Source organism: Nicotiana tabacum, chromosome 2 (genome assembly GCF_000715075.1).
Source record: "Nicotiana tabacum cultivar K326 chromosome 2, ASM71507v2, whole genome shotgun sequence".
NCBI lineage: Eukaryota > Viridiplantae > Streptophyta > Magnoliopsida > Solanales > Solanaceae > Nicotiana > Nicotiana tabacum.
The window spans coordinates 94,572,114-94,586,995 of NC_134081.1; the positions used below are offsets into that span (position 1 = coordinate 94,572,114).

The following is a 14,882-nucleotide window of genomic DNA, read 5'->3' on the forward strand; positions in this document are numbered from 1 at the left end:
TGCAGACTACTTCGGCGACGAACTGCCATTGCCTCTCCCGGCTGTTAAGATACTGGAAAAGAAGGAGAAGAAGAAGATGGATTCCAAAGATACAACATCAGCTAACATCTTGAATGTTGGTGCAGCAACAGATAATGCAGTTGGTCAAAGCAAGAAGGGCAGCAGCAAGTATAAAGCACCCGGTTTCACTCTAGCCTTTGACGGCTTGCATCCTTTTGAGATGTTTGTTTCTCGTTGATAATGTTTCTAGCTAAAAAAGAATGTCCAAGAAACACTGTTCTATTTTTATTTTATTTTCCCATAAAGCAAGTTTTGTCTTGAACATGCGCAGAAACTTGTAAGTTGAAAGCTCTTAGGGGGTGTCGCAAGTTTTTCTCGCATTATTTTATGTTTGTTCTGCACTATTTCTTGTATGACTATTCTAATGCATGATTTAGTTTAATGGAACTTGGTGTTAAAAAGTAGTATTCGGTTTTGCATTGTTCTACTCTACCTGCTTCAATTGCTCAAGTAAAATCAAGCAAAAAGGTTTCTTTTATTTGTTTTACTTTTTTTAACATTAAAAAGGTAAGCAGTGAAACAAACCGTCAGGGAAGGTTAGGTATTACTAAAAACACTATAGAAAAATTGAGCGAGACCTAGTATTTCCGTCTCACTATACACATTCAGAGACAATACACGAGTAAAATAAAGCAAAAGCGAGAGCAAAGCAGAGCTGTGTAATCACCGGTTTTTATTTTAGACGAATAATTTTTACAGTACCTAGTCTTCTCTTGTAGGGGTAATGAGAAGTATCTAGCTACATAAAAGTAGGATGTACACTAGATTTCTACAGCAAAGCAAAATAAAAGTAGAAGATTTCTACCGCATGGCTGTTTAGCCAAGATTTTGGAGGACAACCAAGTTCCAACGCCTTCCTTCAGATGATAATTCCACTGGGAATCAATGCATCCTTGATAACAGTGACAATCCCACTCTTGATGAAGTATCCATCTGTTTCCCTAGCCGCTTCTTGAACATTGTCGCTGTTAATGATCTATGGAAAGAAAATTCCACATCAGCACTCAAGCTCACAATATGTCAGCCACAACATGAAAAAAAATCCACGTGATAAAGTGACTATATTTGAACATATTCTGTCGAGAACGCATGGTTGTACATATTTTGCATGTTTAAATGACGACTTCAAACATAAATCTAAAATCAGAGAAGCATGAAATTTCAAGGAATTTAACCTTCACATTGTCCCCTATACGGGCATTCTTGTCAATAATGGCTCTTTTAATGTGGGAGTTCTTGCCAATGCCAATCGGGACACTACCCTTAGCAGCCAGGAACCTCCTGTCAGCATCAGTCTGGACCAATAAAGAACAGAAAGTGAGCCCATAATAATTCATGAAGGAAGGAAGGAAACCACAAGAGTAGTATTTTCTTTATCCTCTGTTATTTGACTTTAGGCAAATTTCTCCATGGTAGATCACATATATACAGTAAGTCTACAATTGAAATAGTTAAATTCACGTTCGCATGTATACTATTAGATATCTTTTCTGGTAACCTGAAAATTCCTAGCTTTACCTCATAGTAATCTGCCCCCATCAAAAGCGAGTCTTCTATAATTGCACCCTCTGATATGCATGATCTGAGCCCAACCACAGAATGGTGAATCTTACAGTTCTGCACACAAAAATGGATTCCATGAGAATCAGCGCCTGACAAGTATGTACTAGTACATCACTTTTCTCCGTTTTCTGGAGCATAGTTTGATGAAAAAAGACAAGGACAGAGATGGCGACAGATGTCTGGGCAATTCTCTTCATCCTCCTCCCTTCCCCAAGGCCCTAAAATAACAATAATTACTGCTACTACTCAACCATAACCTAGTTGGGTTGGCTATCCCTAGGTTGGCTATCCATCCGCGATGTCCATTTCAATAAATATGGATCCGTTTCATCACAAGACTTCAATTTTTTCTCCACAGACACAAGATAGTATAAACTACAACCTTTTTCCATCCAAAAACGATTGTCTTACTTTCCCGTTTTGGTCAATCACAAAAATATTGTCCATTCTCCACTAGTAAGTGATTTCTTAATTTCATGCTACCTCAATATTATCAAAAAGCTAACTTTAGGTGTCATATTTTGGACAAATTTTCTCTAAAATATACCATAATTTAGTTTCACTCTTATCCTTCATACTGCATAAAACTAAGACAATTAGATAAAAATAGAGGGAGTAACATCTAGGTATTCAAAATCTCAAATTTTCAGGAAAAAGCAAAAAAGCTTAAGTCAAGATCGATAACATCTAACATCTCCGATCATTTTCCCTCTGCTTCCTTGATGGCAAATTAAGCAGAGAAGAAAATGCAAGCACATCTCAGTGAGGAGAGAGTTCAGTGTACTCCACTTCATTTTCTATTTTATGCAACTGTGATTTCAATTATAAAGAACGTGGATTATGGATGAGGTCATGGAAAACATTGAACACATCAAGATGTGTCTCACATGTTTGCTGTCAAGAATAACATAACTACAGTGAGCAGAATGAGATGTTCATGCATCCATGGCTTTTAGAGATGGAATGAGCAACCGACAGGCTTCAGAAATGCAACTTAGAAAATGTAAAGGCCTTGAAACAATAATTGATTACCTTGATCACACAACCTTCACCGATGACACTGTCTGTGACATCGGCATCAAGCATTTTCGAAGGTGGCAGATATCGAGGTTGGGTGTAGATTGGAGCTGATCGGTCATAGAAGCTTCATTAAATATTGAAGACAAAAGTGGTTAATCAAAGCGAGTGGGATAACAGACTATGAAAACTGCAGAGAACTATCTCATTGAGATGAAAGGATTACCTAAAATCTGGGACTGGCTTTTTTGTAATGCCCAAATTGGCATTGTAGAAAGCTTCAATGGTACCAATATCTTCCCAGTATCCATCATATAAATAAGCTTGCACCTGAGAACACAGATGCATAAGACCTCTGGAAATAACTCCAACAAAGTTATACTGATAATTCAAAAAATAATTTAGCTCATAATTCATCTTTCCTTTTTGAGTTTCTACATTTTGAAGAAACAAAGAGACTAGAAAGAAACATATGAAAACTTGAGAAGGGCTACACAAGACTGCAGAAGAGTAAAGAGAGATCATGTTCACAGCCATATTTGTAAGAGAACTCAAGACGTTGAGACAATAAGGCCCACAAATAGTAGATTGCTTTAGAGGTATAGTTCTCTATACTAAAGGATGATGCAATTTTTGATGCATTGTACACTGCAAAAGTTTCATCTGTTATAAGTAAAACTAATTGCAAAGTGTAACTTCTAGAGAAATACATACTCTCATCCCAAGCGAAGTTGCACCAGGAATAACTTCACTACCAAAATCATTGGCACCAGGGAACTTATCACGAAGTAGGTTTAACATCACGTCTTTGCTAATGACATATATACCCATACTTGCGATAAAAGGCATCTCTTTAGCTCTCTCGTCATCAAGACCTAAAATGGTAGTATCCACCTGAATTACATCACAACACGAGTTAACGCATGCTTGTAAGTTCTTTTGCGAGTGGTATTGAAAAGCATTAGAACTATGATACTCTTACTTTCATTGCTTTCAATTGCTCTCCTTTCGGTTTCTCTGCAAATTCAATAATGCGTCCTTCTTCGTCAATCTTCATGAGACCAAATGCAGTGGCTCGCTTTTCGTCCATTGGCAGTGCAGCAACAGTAATATCAGCATCTGTTTCTCTGTGGGCTTGAATGAACTTTTCATAATCCATTCGATATAGATGATCTCCAGCAAGTACGAGGAATTCAAGAACATTATGCTCCTCAAACAACCATAGATACTGCCTGACAGCATCAGCAGTTCCCTACAGACAAGTAGTCAAGTACACGGGCGTTATGCCACTTTGTGAAGTAAACTAGCTTGATATCAATAGTAAAATTCTTGTAGCAGCTTAATTCCAGGTGTCATGCACGAAACAAGACCCCAAATTACTTCTCCAATAAGGCATATTTAAACTGCTCCTCCAACAGGAAAATAGGTACTTTAAGTGCTTCATATATGCTTCACAGTAATTGGATGAGATCTGTCTCCGGTAATTAATAACAATAACAGTAGTGATATGTGAATTGTGTGCAGCAGGAACAAAGAGTTACCTGGAACCAATTGGGGTTCTCTGGACTTTGTTGAGCAGCAAGAACTTCCACAAAACCCTCATTTTTGTATCCCCCCATATTACTAGCATATGCCCGTGAAAGGTGGCGATTCAGAGATGCAGAGTTGAATTGTGTGAGAACATAGATCTTGGATATGTTACTGTTCAAGCAATTGCTTACAGGAATGTCAATCAGACGATAATTTGCACCAAGAGGAACTGCTGGCTTTGCTCTTTTTTTAGTTAGAGGATAAAGTCGGGTCCCAGCTCCACCTCCAAGAATAATTCCCAAAACACTCTGCATACAAATCGCATTAACAATGCAAGTTTCACTTTTAAGAAGACATAAATCATAGTTAAGCTATTGCCAAATAAGGCTTTCTGGAAACAATAAGTCAATACTGTTAACCCACAATATGACAAGATTCACAGTATTATTTTTTAATGAAAATACAACAAAGTTGACATTTTTTTTTAAAAGTTGACAACTTGAAATGGCAATCTGCTAGTAATTGCAATTTAAAGGTGCATGGTTTAAGGATTAGTAGGTGAGATAGACACTACAAACAATGCCTGACGGGTACATTCGGGATCTTAATGCCCTGCTCATGCTCAGATAGTCAGATCCAATTATTACAGTTTCCAGAAGATAATGCTAGTTTTATCAGCTTTTCCAAGTAAAAAAATCATCAGCTTATGATTATCATGTGCATAATGAATCTTTGAAGTATGGTTAGCAAATAATTTTGAGTAATATTAAACAAAATCAAATAGTCCTAGCACATTTTTAATTATACACGTGATGATGTGTCAGAAAGAGGCGGAAGAGGTGAGAGGATCTTGGATCTAGAACTAAAGTCAGTCAAAATACTTCACTCTGAAGCAATTCACTCCATCTCTTCCACGATCTACTTCCTCCAACCGCCGCAATCCAATAATCACCTCATTTTAGTGATAAATTGGAGAAGAGATTTAACAAATTTTACTACTTTTCACACGCTTACACTATGTAGATTGGTATATATATATTATATGCATAAAGATTCACGAAATCATTACTAAAATCGAACCGAGGAGAGTCTATTATGTGCTTACTCGGCTAGCGTCAGGGTCAAGACATGTCTGCGAATTCTGTGAATCAGAAACAGCCTTAGGAGACACGATCAGTGGACTCCTCCTCTCGCTGGAATGGCGCTGCTGAGAATGTAAGGTTGCCATAGACATTAGCTTGTCTCCGGAGAGATGAGACGACGAAAAGGAAAGGTTTCGAAAAGACATTGCACGAGTAGCATCATTTCTTTTCTCATTGATGCAATTTTGGGGAGAAGGCGAAGATTTTAAGGCTCCAACGGAAGCCATGGATATACTCAGCTATTTCTCTCTGCTATGGAGTGTGTGGCAGTGAGTGTGATTGAAACTGAAACGGAGCTGGGGTTTTGTTTTTATAGTGCTGATTATAAGCGTTTCAATTGTAACTAAATAGACCTAGTTTTGTAAGAATTTACGAGATGACCATAGAAATGATTGGCAGACATCTCAAGTAAGTGGGGTTATTTTAGGGATAGAAATTATGATTTTGTACTTTTGCTGGAAAAAATCTGACAAGGGGAAGTATGTACTATTTAGAATCATTATTTTCCGAAATATAGGTCAGACGATTATTAACTAGTGGACGTCATTTGAAGGAGAATTAGATATGATCACATGTGCGTGAGAAAAAGAAGGGTTAACCGACGTCTATAAACCGTTCGTAGTAAAATGTGATTATTATAAAGGAGAAATAATTTGTTTAATCGAGATTTTGTTAGAAATAATTGCTACTTAAATGAAATGACAAGTGAGATCTGGAATGATCCGAAATTGCCAGAATTGGTATAATTGTTTATGCTATGCTGTCACATTCCCAAGAAGAGTTGGTGTATCAAGTTTCAATGAATTAATTATTAATTAATTAATAATAAATAATTATGAGTGAAGCCCATTTTGCTCTGTTTAATGAGGCTTAGGATCAATCACGCGAGAAAGCAACAAGTTTTAATGGACGGTCAGTTTTCACTTCCATCCAACTTGCCCGTGACCGAATCCGAAACCTAATTGTGGTCTATTTAGTCTCAAGAGACGCAAAAAGGTTAAAAAAAATTGGGCACCATTTTATATATAGCACGGTTATTCACTGCGCTATACCTTAACGGCAGTTTTGTCCGTTAAGGTATAGCGCAGTGAATAACCGCGCTATATTTGAACTTAAAATGGGCGGGAGGTATAACGCGCATATACAAAGCGCTATAGTATAGCGCCTTATATATGCGCGCTATACCTATATAAAAAATCGTGACATCTCCTTCCCCACCAGACGTGAACCAACAGCCCTCCATTTTTAATTCTCAGCGGTCCCTCAAAAAGTATAGATTCTCGGTATTGTAGCAAGCTAACATCGGATCTAAGACGTTATCGTGTAGTGATTGCTCGTTTCGGCCCCCAAATTACCAAATCTTCACCTTTCAAAAAATTTAAAATTGTGATATTCCGACTTATTTTTTGTTAAAACTCATGTATAAAAAATGCCTATTAGTTATTTTTTACTGTGTTATATGTTCTTTCGTGATTGTTTTATGATTTAATTAATTTATTATTTTTTATCCGGATTAGATTATTATTGTGCTAAAATAATTAGTAAAATAGAGAAATTATTATTTTATGAATAATTAATGTTATTAGTTGTTATAAAAAATATTTATTAGTTATTTTTTTACTGTGGTATATGTATTTTCGTGATTATTTTGTGATTAAATTAATTTTTTTTTTGTTATTCGGATTAGATTATTTATGATCTAAAAGATTAGTAAAATAGATAAATTATTATTTTATGAATAATTAATGTTATTTAGTTTCCTTTAGTGTTATGTTGTGCCCGTAATTTTAATATAGTGCCAATAATTATAATGTAGTGCCCTTTAGCGTAGTACAATGTAGTTCCCTTTAGTGTAGTATCTTTGTAGTTATTGAAATTAATTATTTAATTATCTGTTAACCCCAAAAATATCTGGAAAAAAAAAGATGATAGTTCAAACACAAACTCTCTCGAATTCTAGTCAACAAATGTAAGAAAATAACATAAAAATAACAATATTTATCAAACTAATTATTTGTATATGAATACTTATTAATTAAATCATGTATTCATATAAAAATTAATTATTTAATTCTATTATACCCAAAAATAGATGAATAAGAAAGAAATATATAAAATAATAAACAAACATATAAAATAATAAACTAACATATAAAATAAAGAATCAAACATATAAAATAATAAACTAACATATAAAATAATAAACTAATATATAAAATTATAATATAGAAAATGTATCAACCTAAGTAACAATATAGTAAAAATATCGATTAAATTTTAATATAAAAGATATTGCAATATATTTAAAGATGTTAAGCAATTAAAAAAATACTTTAATTAATATTTTTCAATTTACAGGCATCGTCATGGAGGTTCCCCTGTGCATCCCGGACCTGCATCTCTAGAGCTACTGTTGCTACAGGCCAACCATAGATCTTCATACATATGGGATGGGCAGTGTTTGTCTCAGATATTCTGTCCCAGACGTATAGACGATATGTGAGAGTTCATTACGGACCACCCACTGCATCCTCGTATAGTTAGACGCCTTCAGGATACGGTTTTCTACAGGATCATAGAGATCGGCCGGTTGCAGTTCGACTGGCATTGATCACGGCTGTGATAGAGCGGTAGCGACCGGAGACGCACATATTTTATCTACCCATCGACGAGGCTATCATCACGCTTGAGGACGTGGAGGTTCTCTTTGGGCTGCCGGTTGATGGATTACATGTAGCTTACTCGCATGCTCTTAGAGACTTAGGGGATTGCATTACCTGCATATGTTGCAGCGGCTCACCGGTTTCCAGCCAGCGGAGGAGACTGCATTGAGTGGGGCCAGTCGTTTGCAGCTGACGTCCGTTCGACAGTATGGAGGCGATGGATGCAGAGATTATGAATGATTCACCGCCGGAGGTTATCGACTGGCACACGAGATTGTTGTTACTGTTGATGTTTGGTGGTGTACTGTTTCCGAACTGATAGGCTATATGTATATCCTAGTTATGTTTTGATGATCTAACAAACTTACTGTCAAGAACCAGATAAGGAACCTGTTACACATTCTCAAAACCTTAAGATCAAAAGGTTCCAGCTTGGTATATGGTTCAACTCTTCAGAGTCAAAGGAACGACAGAGGGAACAGATAGCTACCGTTTCCTGAGAAAATTGCACAAGTCAACTGCCCCAGCTGTAAAGTTGCTGCCTGCACACGCTACAGTGTAGAAACAGTGCAGCAGTCAACTTTATGGGGAGTGTCTTTTACCTACCTTGCTTACATCATCCTAGTGATATCACAAATGCATTATTAACATCAAGGAAGGTAAAACAAATCACTGGTATACTTAGAGAATTCACTCAAGCTATTCATTGTGATTGATCATCAAGAAAACGATTCTCAAGTGCATCAAAAACAAAGAACAACACTACTACGTACCAGTTCCCCATATCAAGTTATTGTATGTCCTTAGTTGAGTTGTAACTTTGTAATAGATCTTCAATTGTAATTTTTACTTACCTTGTTTAGAAGCATTGCGTAGGAAACCCTTCTATAAATCATAAACTCTTGTGTTTGTGTCTTGGATAGAGTTAGTCGAGTTGTAAAGTCTTTGTAATAGAGTTATTACAAAGTGGCTTGTAATACAGTGTTACAAGCTAGTAAGAGATTAAGAGGTTAATTCCTAGGTTACATAGGTTGTAATCTGAAAGTTGCTCAGTAGTGAAGTTGAAATCCTACAAGGGTAGGTCGTGGTTTTTAATCCCGTTGAGATGGGAATTTTCCACGTAAAATTCCTCCTGTCATTTACTCACTGTTGTATGCGTGGTTTCTGTGGGAACTTATATATGTGGGAACTTATAGAGAACCTGGTTCTCTATATAGTTTGGTGGACCCTTAAATTCTATCAATTGGTATCAGAGCATGTTCTTTCTATCAGGCTAATACCTAGAAAGGGTCCTCATGGCTGCTCCACCAAACTTTGAAGAAGGTCAGTCCACCTACAGGCCACCAAGGTTCAATGGCCAGTATTATGGATGGTGGAAGACAAGGATGCACGATTTTATCATGGCTGAAGATTCCGAGCTCTGTGACGTCATCTATGATGGACCCTTCGTTCCCACAGAAACCTGTGGTGACCTTGCTGTAACTATTCCCAAAACAAAAAAAGAATTTAATAATGCCGACCGGAAAGCCATAGAGAAGAATTTTCGTGCAAAAATAATCCTTGTCTGTGGTATTGGTCCTGATGAATACAATAGGATATCGGAATGTCAGTCAGCCAAGGAAATCTGGGAAGCTCTTCAGATACTCACTGTAGTGTGCGTGTTTTCTGTGGGAACTTATATCTGTGGGAACTTATAAAGAACATGGTTCTCTATATAGTTTGGTGGACCCTTAAATTCTATCACGAACACTTCGGGAAACCTAGTCAACTTGAGATTTCTACATCATCTTAAGCGGCTATATGATTTACCTGGTTACAGCTGGGGTGCAGCTGTGCTAGGCTACCTGTATAGGCGGATGTGTTGGGCTAGCATGGACACCCAGAGAAATATTGCCGGATTTTTACCTCTATTGCAGGTGAAAACATAGTCAATTCTTTTCATGATTATAACATACATAGTAAAAACATACAATAAATTTTATGTCCACTATCTATATTAGGTTTGGGCCTGGGAGCGGTTCCTGCAGTTCCAGCCACCTCTACCACCCATTGCTCCGTATGCACCACCTCCACCGTTTCTCCCTTTAGCTTGGAGGTGGGTTGATAGGCGAGGCTACGGACACGAGTTCGAGGCTCGACATCATCTCCCCTATTACAGGGATTTGTTGGATTTTCTTGAAGGCGCGCAGGTACATGTATACTTAAGTTTACTTGGCCTGGCTTTATATGTGTTGTGTTTACTCATGATTCCTGTGTTTAATTAATAGTTCTTATAGAGGCCATACAGCGACGCGCTCATAGCTGGTTTGCTCGATTATTACTCCTGCGACCGAGCTATGTAGAGCTTTTCCGTCCCACTAATATGTCTCGATATTGTCGAGCATCATGATACCGAGGATACTCCTTCGCCAGTTTAGTCGACCGCAGCTCGTACCTATTATTCCCACTTGGCTTAGGAGACATTACCAGCGGGATCATCGTTCCAGGGTTGACCAGACATACGTCACCTGGCTAGAGGCCCAGATTGAGATTTGGGACCATAGGTATGACCTGATTCCGCCACCCCCTCCACCTGAGCGTACGGATGGCGAGCATGAGTATATGGGTTGGTATCGCAGCATTACCTGACTTCTCGTTGGGAATCCCATTCACCGCGCTGGTGGTCGGTACATTCCATACGTCGGGAGGCATGAGGCACTGGTATGTTATTTGTTATACTTACTTATAACGTTAAATTATCCTTCCGTAATTAATATTTTACATGTTATGCAGGATTTTGGATTCCATCAGTTCTACCAGTTGGGACTGCAGATGCTGCAGCATACCGGCGAGGGAGAGACAGCTTTGCACGAGTATGGCCGGCAGGTTACAGATCTGGCTGCCCAGACATTGAGGCGTGCCCGAGATGATGAGTGCTTAAGATACGAGGCTGCCTATGTGCCGCCAGAAAAGTACCATCATGGGCCACTAGTGGAGCCTGAACATGGTAGACGTGGGCAGAGAGAAAGGGGTGTCCCACGAGGTTGTGGTGGTCGGCGAGGACGGGATCCCCAGCAAGGGGCGTTGAGGCACCCATGGACAATATTAAAGATGATCAGACAGGTGACCACCCTGAGCCACACGATGCTCATCATGACATGTTGTCATTCAGCCTTCAATTGTCGCCAGGGACTTCGCAGTTGACCCCGTCAGCTCCATTATTGATCGCGGGGACGTCCATTACGCGACATGAGTGGGATCGGTATTTTCCTGATCCCTAGAGCCATCGATAGTTGTTGATTCTCCTCCGACACGAGAGGTGCATAGTGGGCAATGACTGAGTTATGGCTCATCACTAAGGGATGCTGAGGATCTACCACATACTTCATCTACTCCCGTGCACCTCGATTTTCCGACAGAGACTTGCGGTGCTACTCATGTGCAAGTTTGTTTGTATTACTATTATTTCTATTTATTTTTATCTCATTGATTAGTTAGTAATATCTAAAGCATTTTTATTTTTTTTAAAGACATCAGCATCGCTTATCACGGAGGCCGCATTGTGCGATACTGAGATGCCGGAGACGGATGATCTTATTCAAAAGCCCGCTGAGACCATGGTATGACCATTAAATTTTTTTTCCTAACACGTACGTTAGTAATTATTATTTCATATAGTAAAATATCTTATTATTCTGTAGGTTACTGCCGGTCCGACGGCCGGATCTACCGAGTCTGCCATCCTTACCGACGATCATGCTGCAGCGCATCCTCTGATAAAGAAGCGATGTGATGAAGATGATCCTGATAGCGTAGCCGGGCGGGATGGGATGCGCCTCAGGCCAGCCAATGCTTTAAAGCATACAGGTTGTGGGACACATTGACATTTATTATTATTTATATATATGACATTAAATATATAATAGCCACATTATTTATGTTTTACATAATTTGCGCATGTGTTTTTATTTCTCGAGATATTTATTAGTTTAACACTTCAACACAAAAAAAAAAAGATAGCTTAACATAAAATTTAAATTCGTTACCAATTAAAGATAATGCATGGCACGTGCAACATAAAAGTAAAATACTACACTCAACGCATCAATGTGTTTGTTTAGTCACTATCGCCCATTATTCTGTGCTTCAACCACTTAAATTTCTCCCCCAACCTATTTTTTTCTTCTTCTGCCTCTTTTAGTTTCTCCTGCAATGCCGCAAGTTGTTCTTGTAGTTTCATAATTTGGAGTTCGTATTCACTCGTCAGATTCTAAATATTTAGCAAATATGATTTATAGTATTCCTGATTAATGGGTTCATCATACCATTCATCAAAACCACATTTTTCCGTCCTACCAATGAGAGAATAACACAAGACTATTAATTAACATGTTATAAGAAAAGTATTAACAAACATTTCTTCCAAGAATTAAAACTTATAACTTTTTTACACATCCAATGTCTGCGCCCCAGAATGCAATTTGACCAACATGGCTTCAAAATCGTACGTTTGTCACAGTAACATCTTGGTACGTAATAGCGTCCAAACATGTCGTAATGCTCGAAAATGAAAAATTAATGGAAAGTTTTTCTATTCGTTTCGTTACGACGCAAATAATAACTAAAATGCGTGAGGTTTTTATAGGCAGCTAGGAGTGATTTTAGGTTACATAACGCATATTGGTGAGGCACCATATTTCGCGTGATAATGATTCTTTCGGGTACAAGTGGGTCCAGCTTTTTCAGTACGATAGCTTTTTCAGGTCATCAGCTTTTTCAGTCTGATAGCTTTTTCAAGTCGACATGACAATACACATAGCGCATATTGGTGAGGCGCTATGTTTCGCGTGATAATGATTCTTTCGGGTACAAGTTGGTCCAGCATTTTAGGTCATCAGCTTTTTCAGTCCGACAGCTTTTTCAGGTCGACATGACAATCCACATAGCGCATATTGGTGAGGTGCTATGTTTCGCGCGATAATGATTATTTCGGGTACAAGATGGTCCATCATTTCAGGTCATCAGCTTTTTTAGTCCGACAACTTTTTCAGGTCGACATGACAATATACATAGCGCATATTGGTGAGGCGCTATGTTTCGCGTTCATACATGTCGACATGCAACTTAATTCTTCTTAAGTTGAAGCAAGAGATCAATACTCAAATACCATTTGAAGAACCAGAACAACATCCAATTCAAAGATGCCACTAACATTTAATAAGTGGTTTATGAAGAGGCAAAAAGGTGAAGGTAGTTCCAAAGATCCAAATGGAACACGTCATAACACAATCGATCCCTACCTTAAAAAATATGCTAGGTTGCTATATTGATTTGGTTGATGACAAGTGGTATGGTGTTCTGCGTCCCTTGGAAAATAAGCCTATCAATATACACACTAATCTACAAGTTGCAGGACACATTATTGAGGGTGAAACACATTCTACAAAGCCTGAAGGTATGCGAATTTGGGGCAAAAAACTACAATAGCTTACCCTTTACTCAAAACGGCGTGATTATGAAGTACTATGTCACTGGCATGGGCTTGTTGTACCACAAGCACTGTCTTCAACCTTCCAAACAAACACACACAAAGATGAACCAGAAGTGATTCGGCATTTAATGAAGGAGATTCTAGAGATGAAAAAGGCACTTGATGTTCATCATGTTATCGATGATCTTAACTACCTGGAAGGAACGGAGGATCGGTACTGGGATTTATTAGAAATTGAAAAATTGCATAGAGATAATGAGTATCCTATTTTTCCAACAGTTGTCGAGTGGTAGGGACTGCCTAAGTTTCTACCACAAACGTTGGACATAGGAGTCCCATATTGTTGTAGAAATCAAGCAAGTAGTCTTATTGATGATAGCGATAAAATATGAGAAATGTGTGTTAGTTGGGGCCTAGATTACGATGCCCTTGGTCCTAAAGGGTGTGTACAAGATGTTGACGAAGAAGATGAAGACGGTGACAACGAAATAGTGCCAAACAACGACGATAATGGCAAATGAATTTTTTTATTCCTTGGGATGTATGTTAAACTGTTGTATTGAATCTTTAATTCTAAATAATAATTAGATTTAACCCCATTGGAAATATAATTTTATTTCATACATTTTGCAACTTGAACATTTACATAAATTTAGTACAATAAAATTACTCCAATAAAACACTACGTTTATCCTTGATAATTGGGCACATTGGATGAACTGCCACCTGGTGCTGAATTACCACCACTTCCCAAACCAGCTGAAGGACATTTACGATGGTCGTGTCCAGTTTGGGAACATATGCCATATTTACGTGCATAAACGGTATCACCAACATCCATTCGGTTCCATATACGCATTCTTTTTTGTACTTGCCATTGACGCACATAATCCTTGTTACACGCCATTTTAAATGGTTCCGGCGGCCAATAATGCTTAGCACCCACTGGATGCAACTGTCCACTATAGGTGTTTAAGTATGCAGCAACACTATATTCTTTATCAGTGTACCTCGTTGCCGCGAAACCTGTATATTGAAAGCACTTCATGGTATGTGAGCATGGCAAGTGATAGATTGATCATTTTTCACAGGAGCATAATCTTCTGGCTTCATTGAAAGTGTGTGTATTATTCCCATTGTTGTGATGCAGACCAGTGCGAACTTCAAAAATATTTCGCTCGCTGCAATACTGCAAAAATGAATGCCACTGTACTCGTTTCCTATATTTCTCAAATAGTTTCATTGGTTGTAGCATAAACTCAACACCCCTTTCCATCAATGACGATGCACCTCTAGATCTTTCAACAAACCTCTCTGCCATCTGCTTGAATGACATCCGCATCATGGCAGTGACTGGCAATTCACGTGCAGACTTCAATAACTCATTGAAAGATTCTGACATATTTGTAGTCAGAATTCCCCATCTTCTACCACCAT

At 38.2% G+C, this 14,882-nt stretch overlaps 1 protein-coding gene across 1 annotated transcript; it reads right to left on the minus strand.

Moving 5' to 3' along the window:
• Positions 1–716: 716 nt before the first annotated feature.
• LOC107774582 (glucose-1-phosphate adenylyltransferase small subunit, chloroplastic/amyloplastic) lies at positions 717–5,627 on the minus strand. Its single transcript, XM_016594199.2, has 9 exons — positions 5,276–5,627; positions 4,182–4,478; positions 3,623–3,892; positions 3,355–3,534; positions 2,867–2,970; positions 2,656–2,767; positions 1,579–1,677; positions 1,236–1,355; positions 717–1,036 (listed from the first exon to the last, which is right to left on the minus strand). Exons 1-9 carry the CDS (start codon positions 5,537–5,539, stop codon positions 920–922), a joined length of 1,563 nt encoding a protein of 520 aa, XP_016449685.1. The 5' UTR covers positions 5,540–5,627; the 3' UTR covers positions 717–919.
• Between the last annotated feature and the right edge of the window lie 9,255 nt (positions 5,628–14,882).

Coding starts and splice junctions, on each gene's coding strand:
- LOC107774582 (XM_016594199.2), bottom strand. CDS start 5,539: ATGGCTTCCGTTGGAGCCTTAAAATCTTCGCCTTCTCCCCAAAATTGC. Junction 3,535..3,622: donor AGCAATTGAAAGCAATGAAA/GTAAGAGTATCA, acceptor GATGTAATTCAG/GTGGATACTACCATTTTAGG. Junction 1,678..2,655: donor GTGAAGGTTGTGTGATCAAG/GTAATCAATTAT, acceptor TTTTGTGTGCAG/AACTGTAAGATTCACCATTC.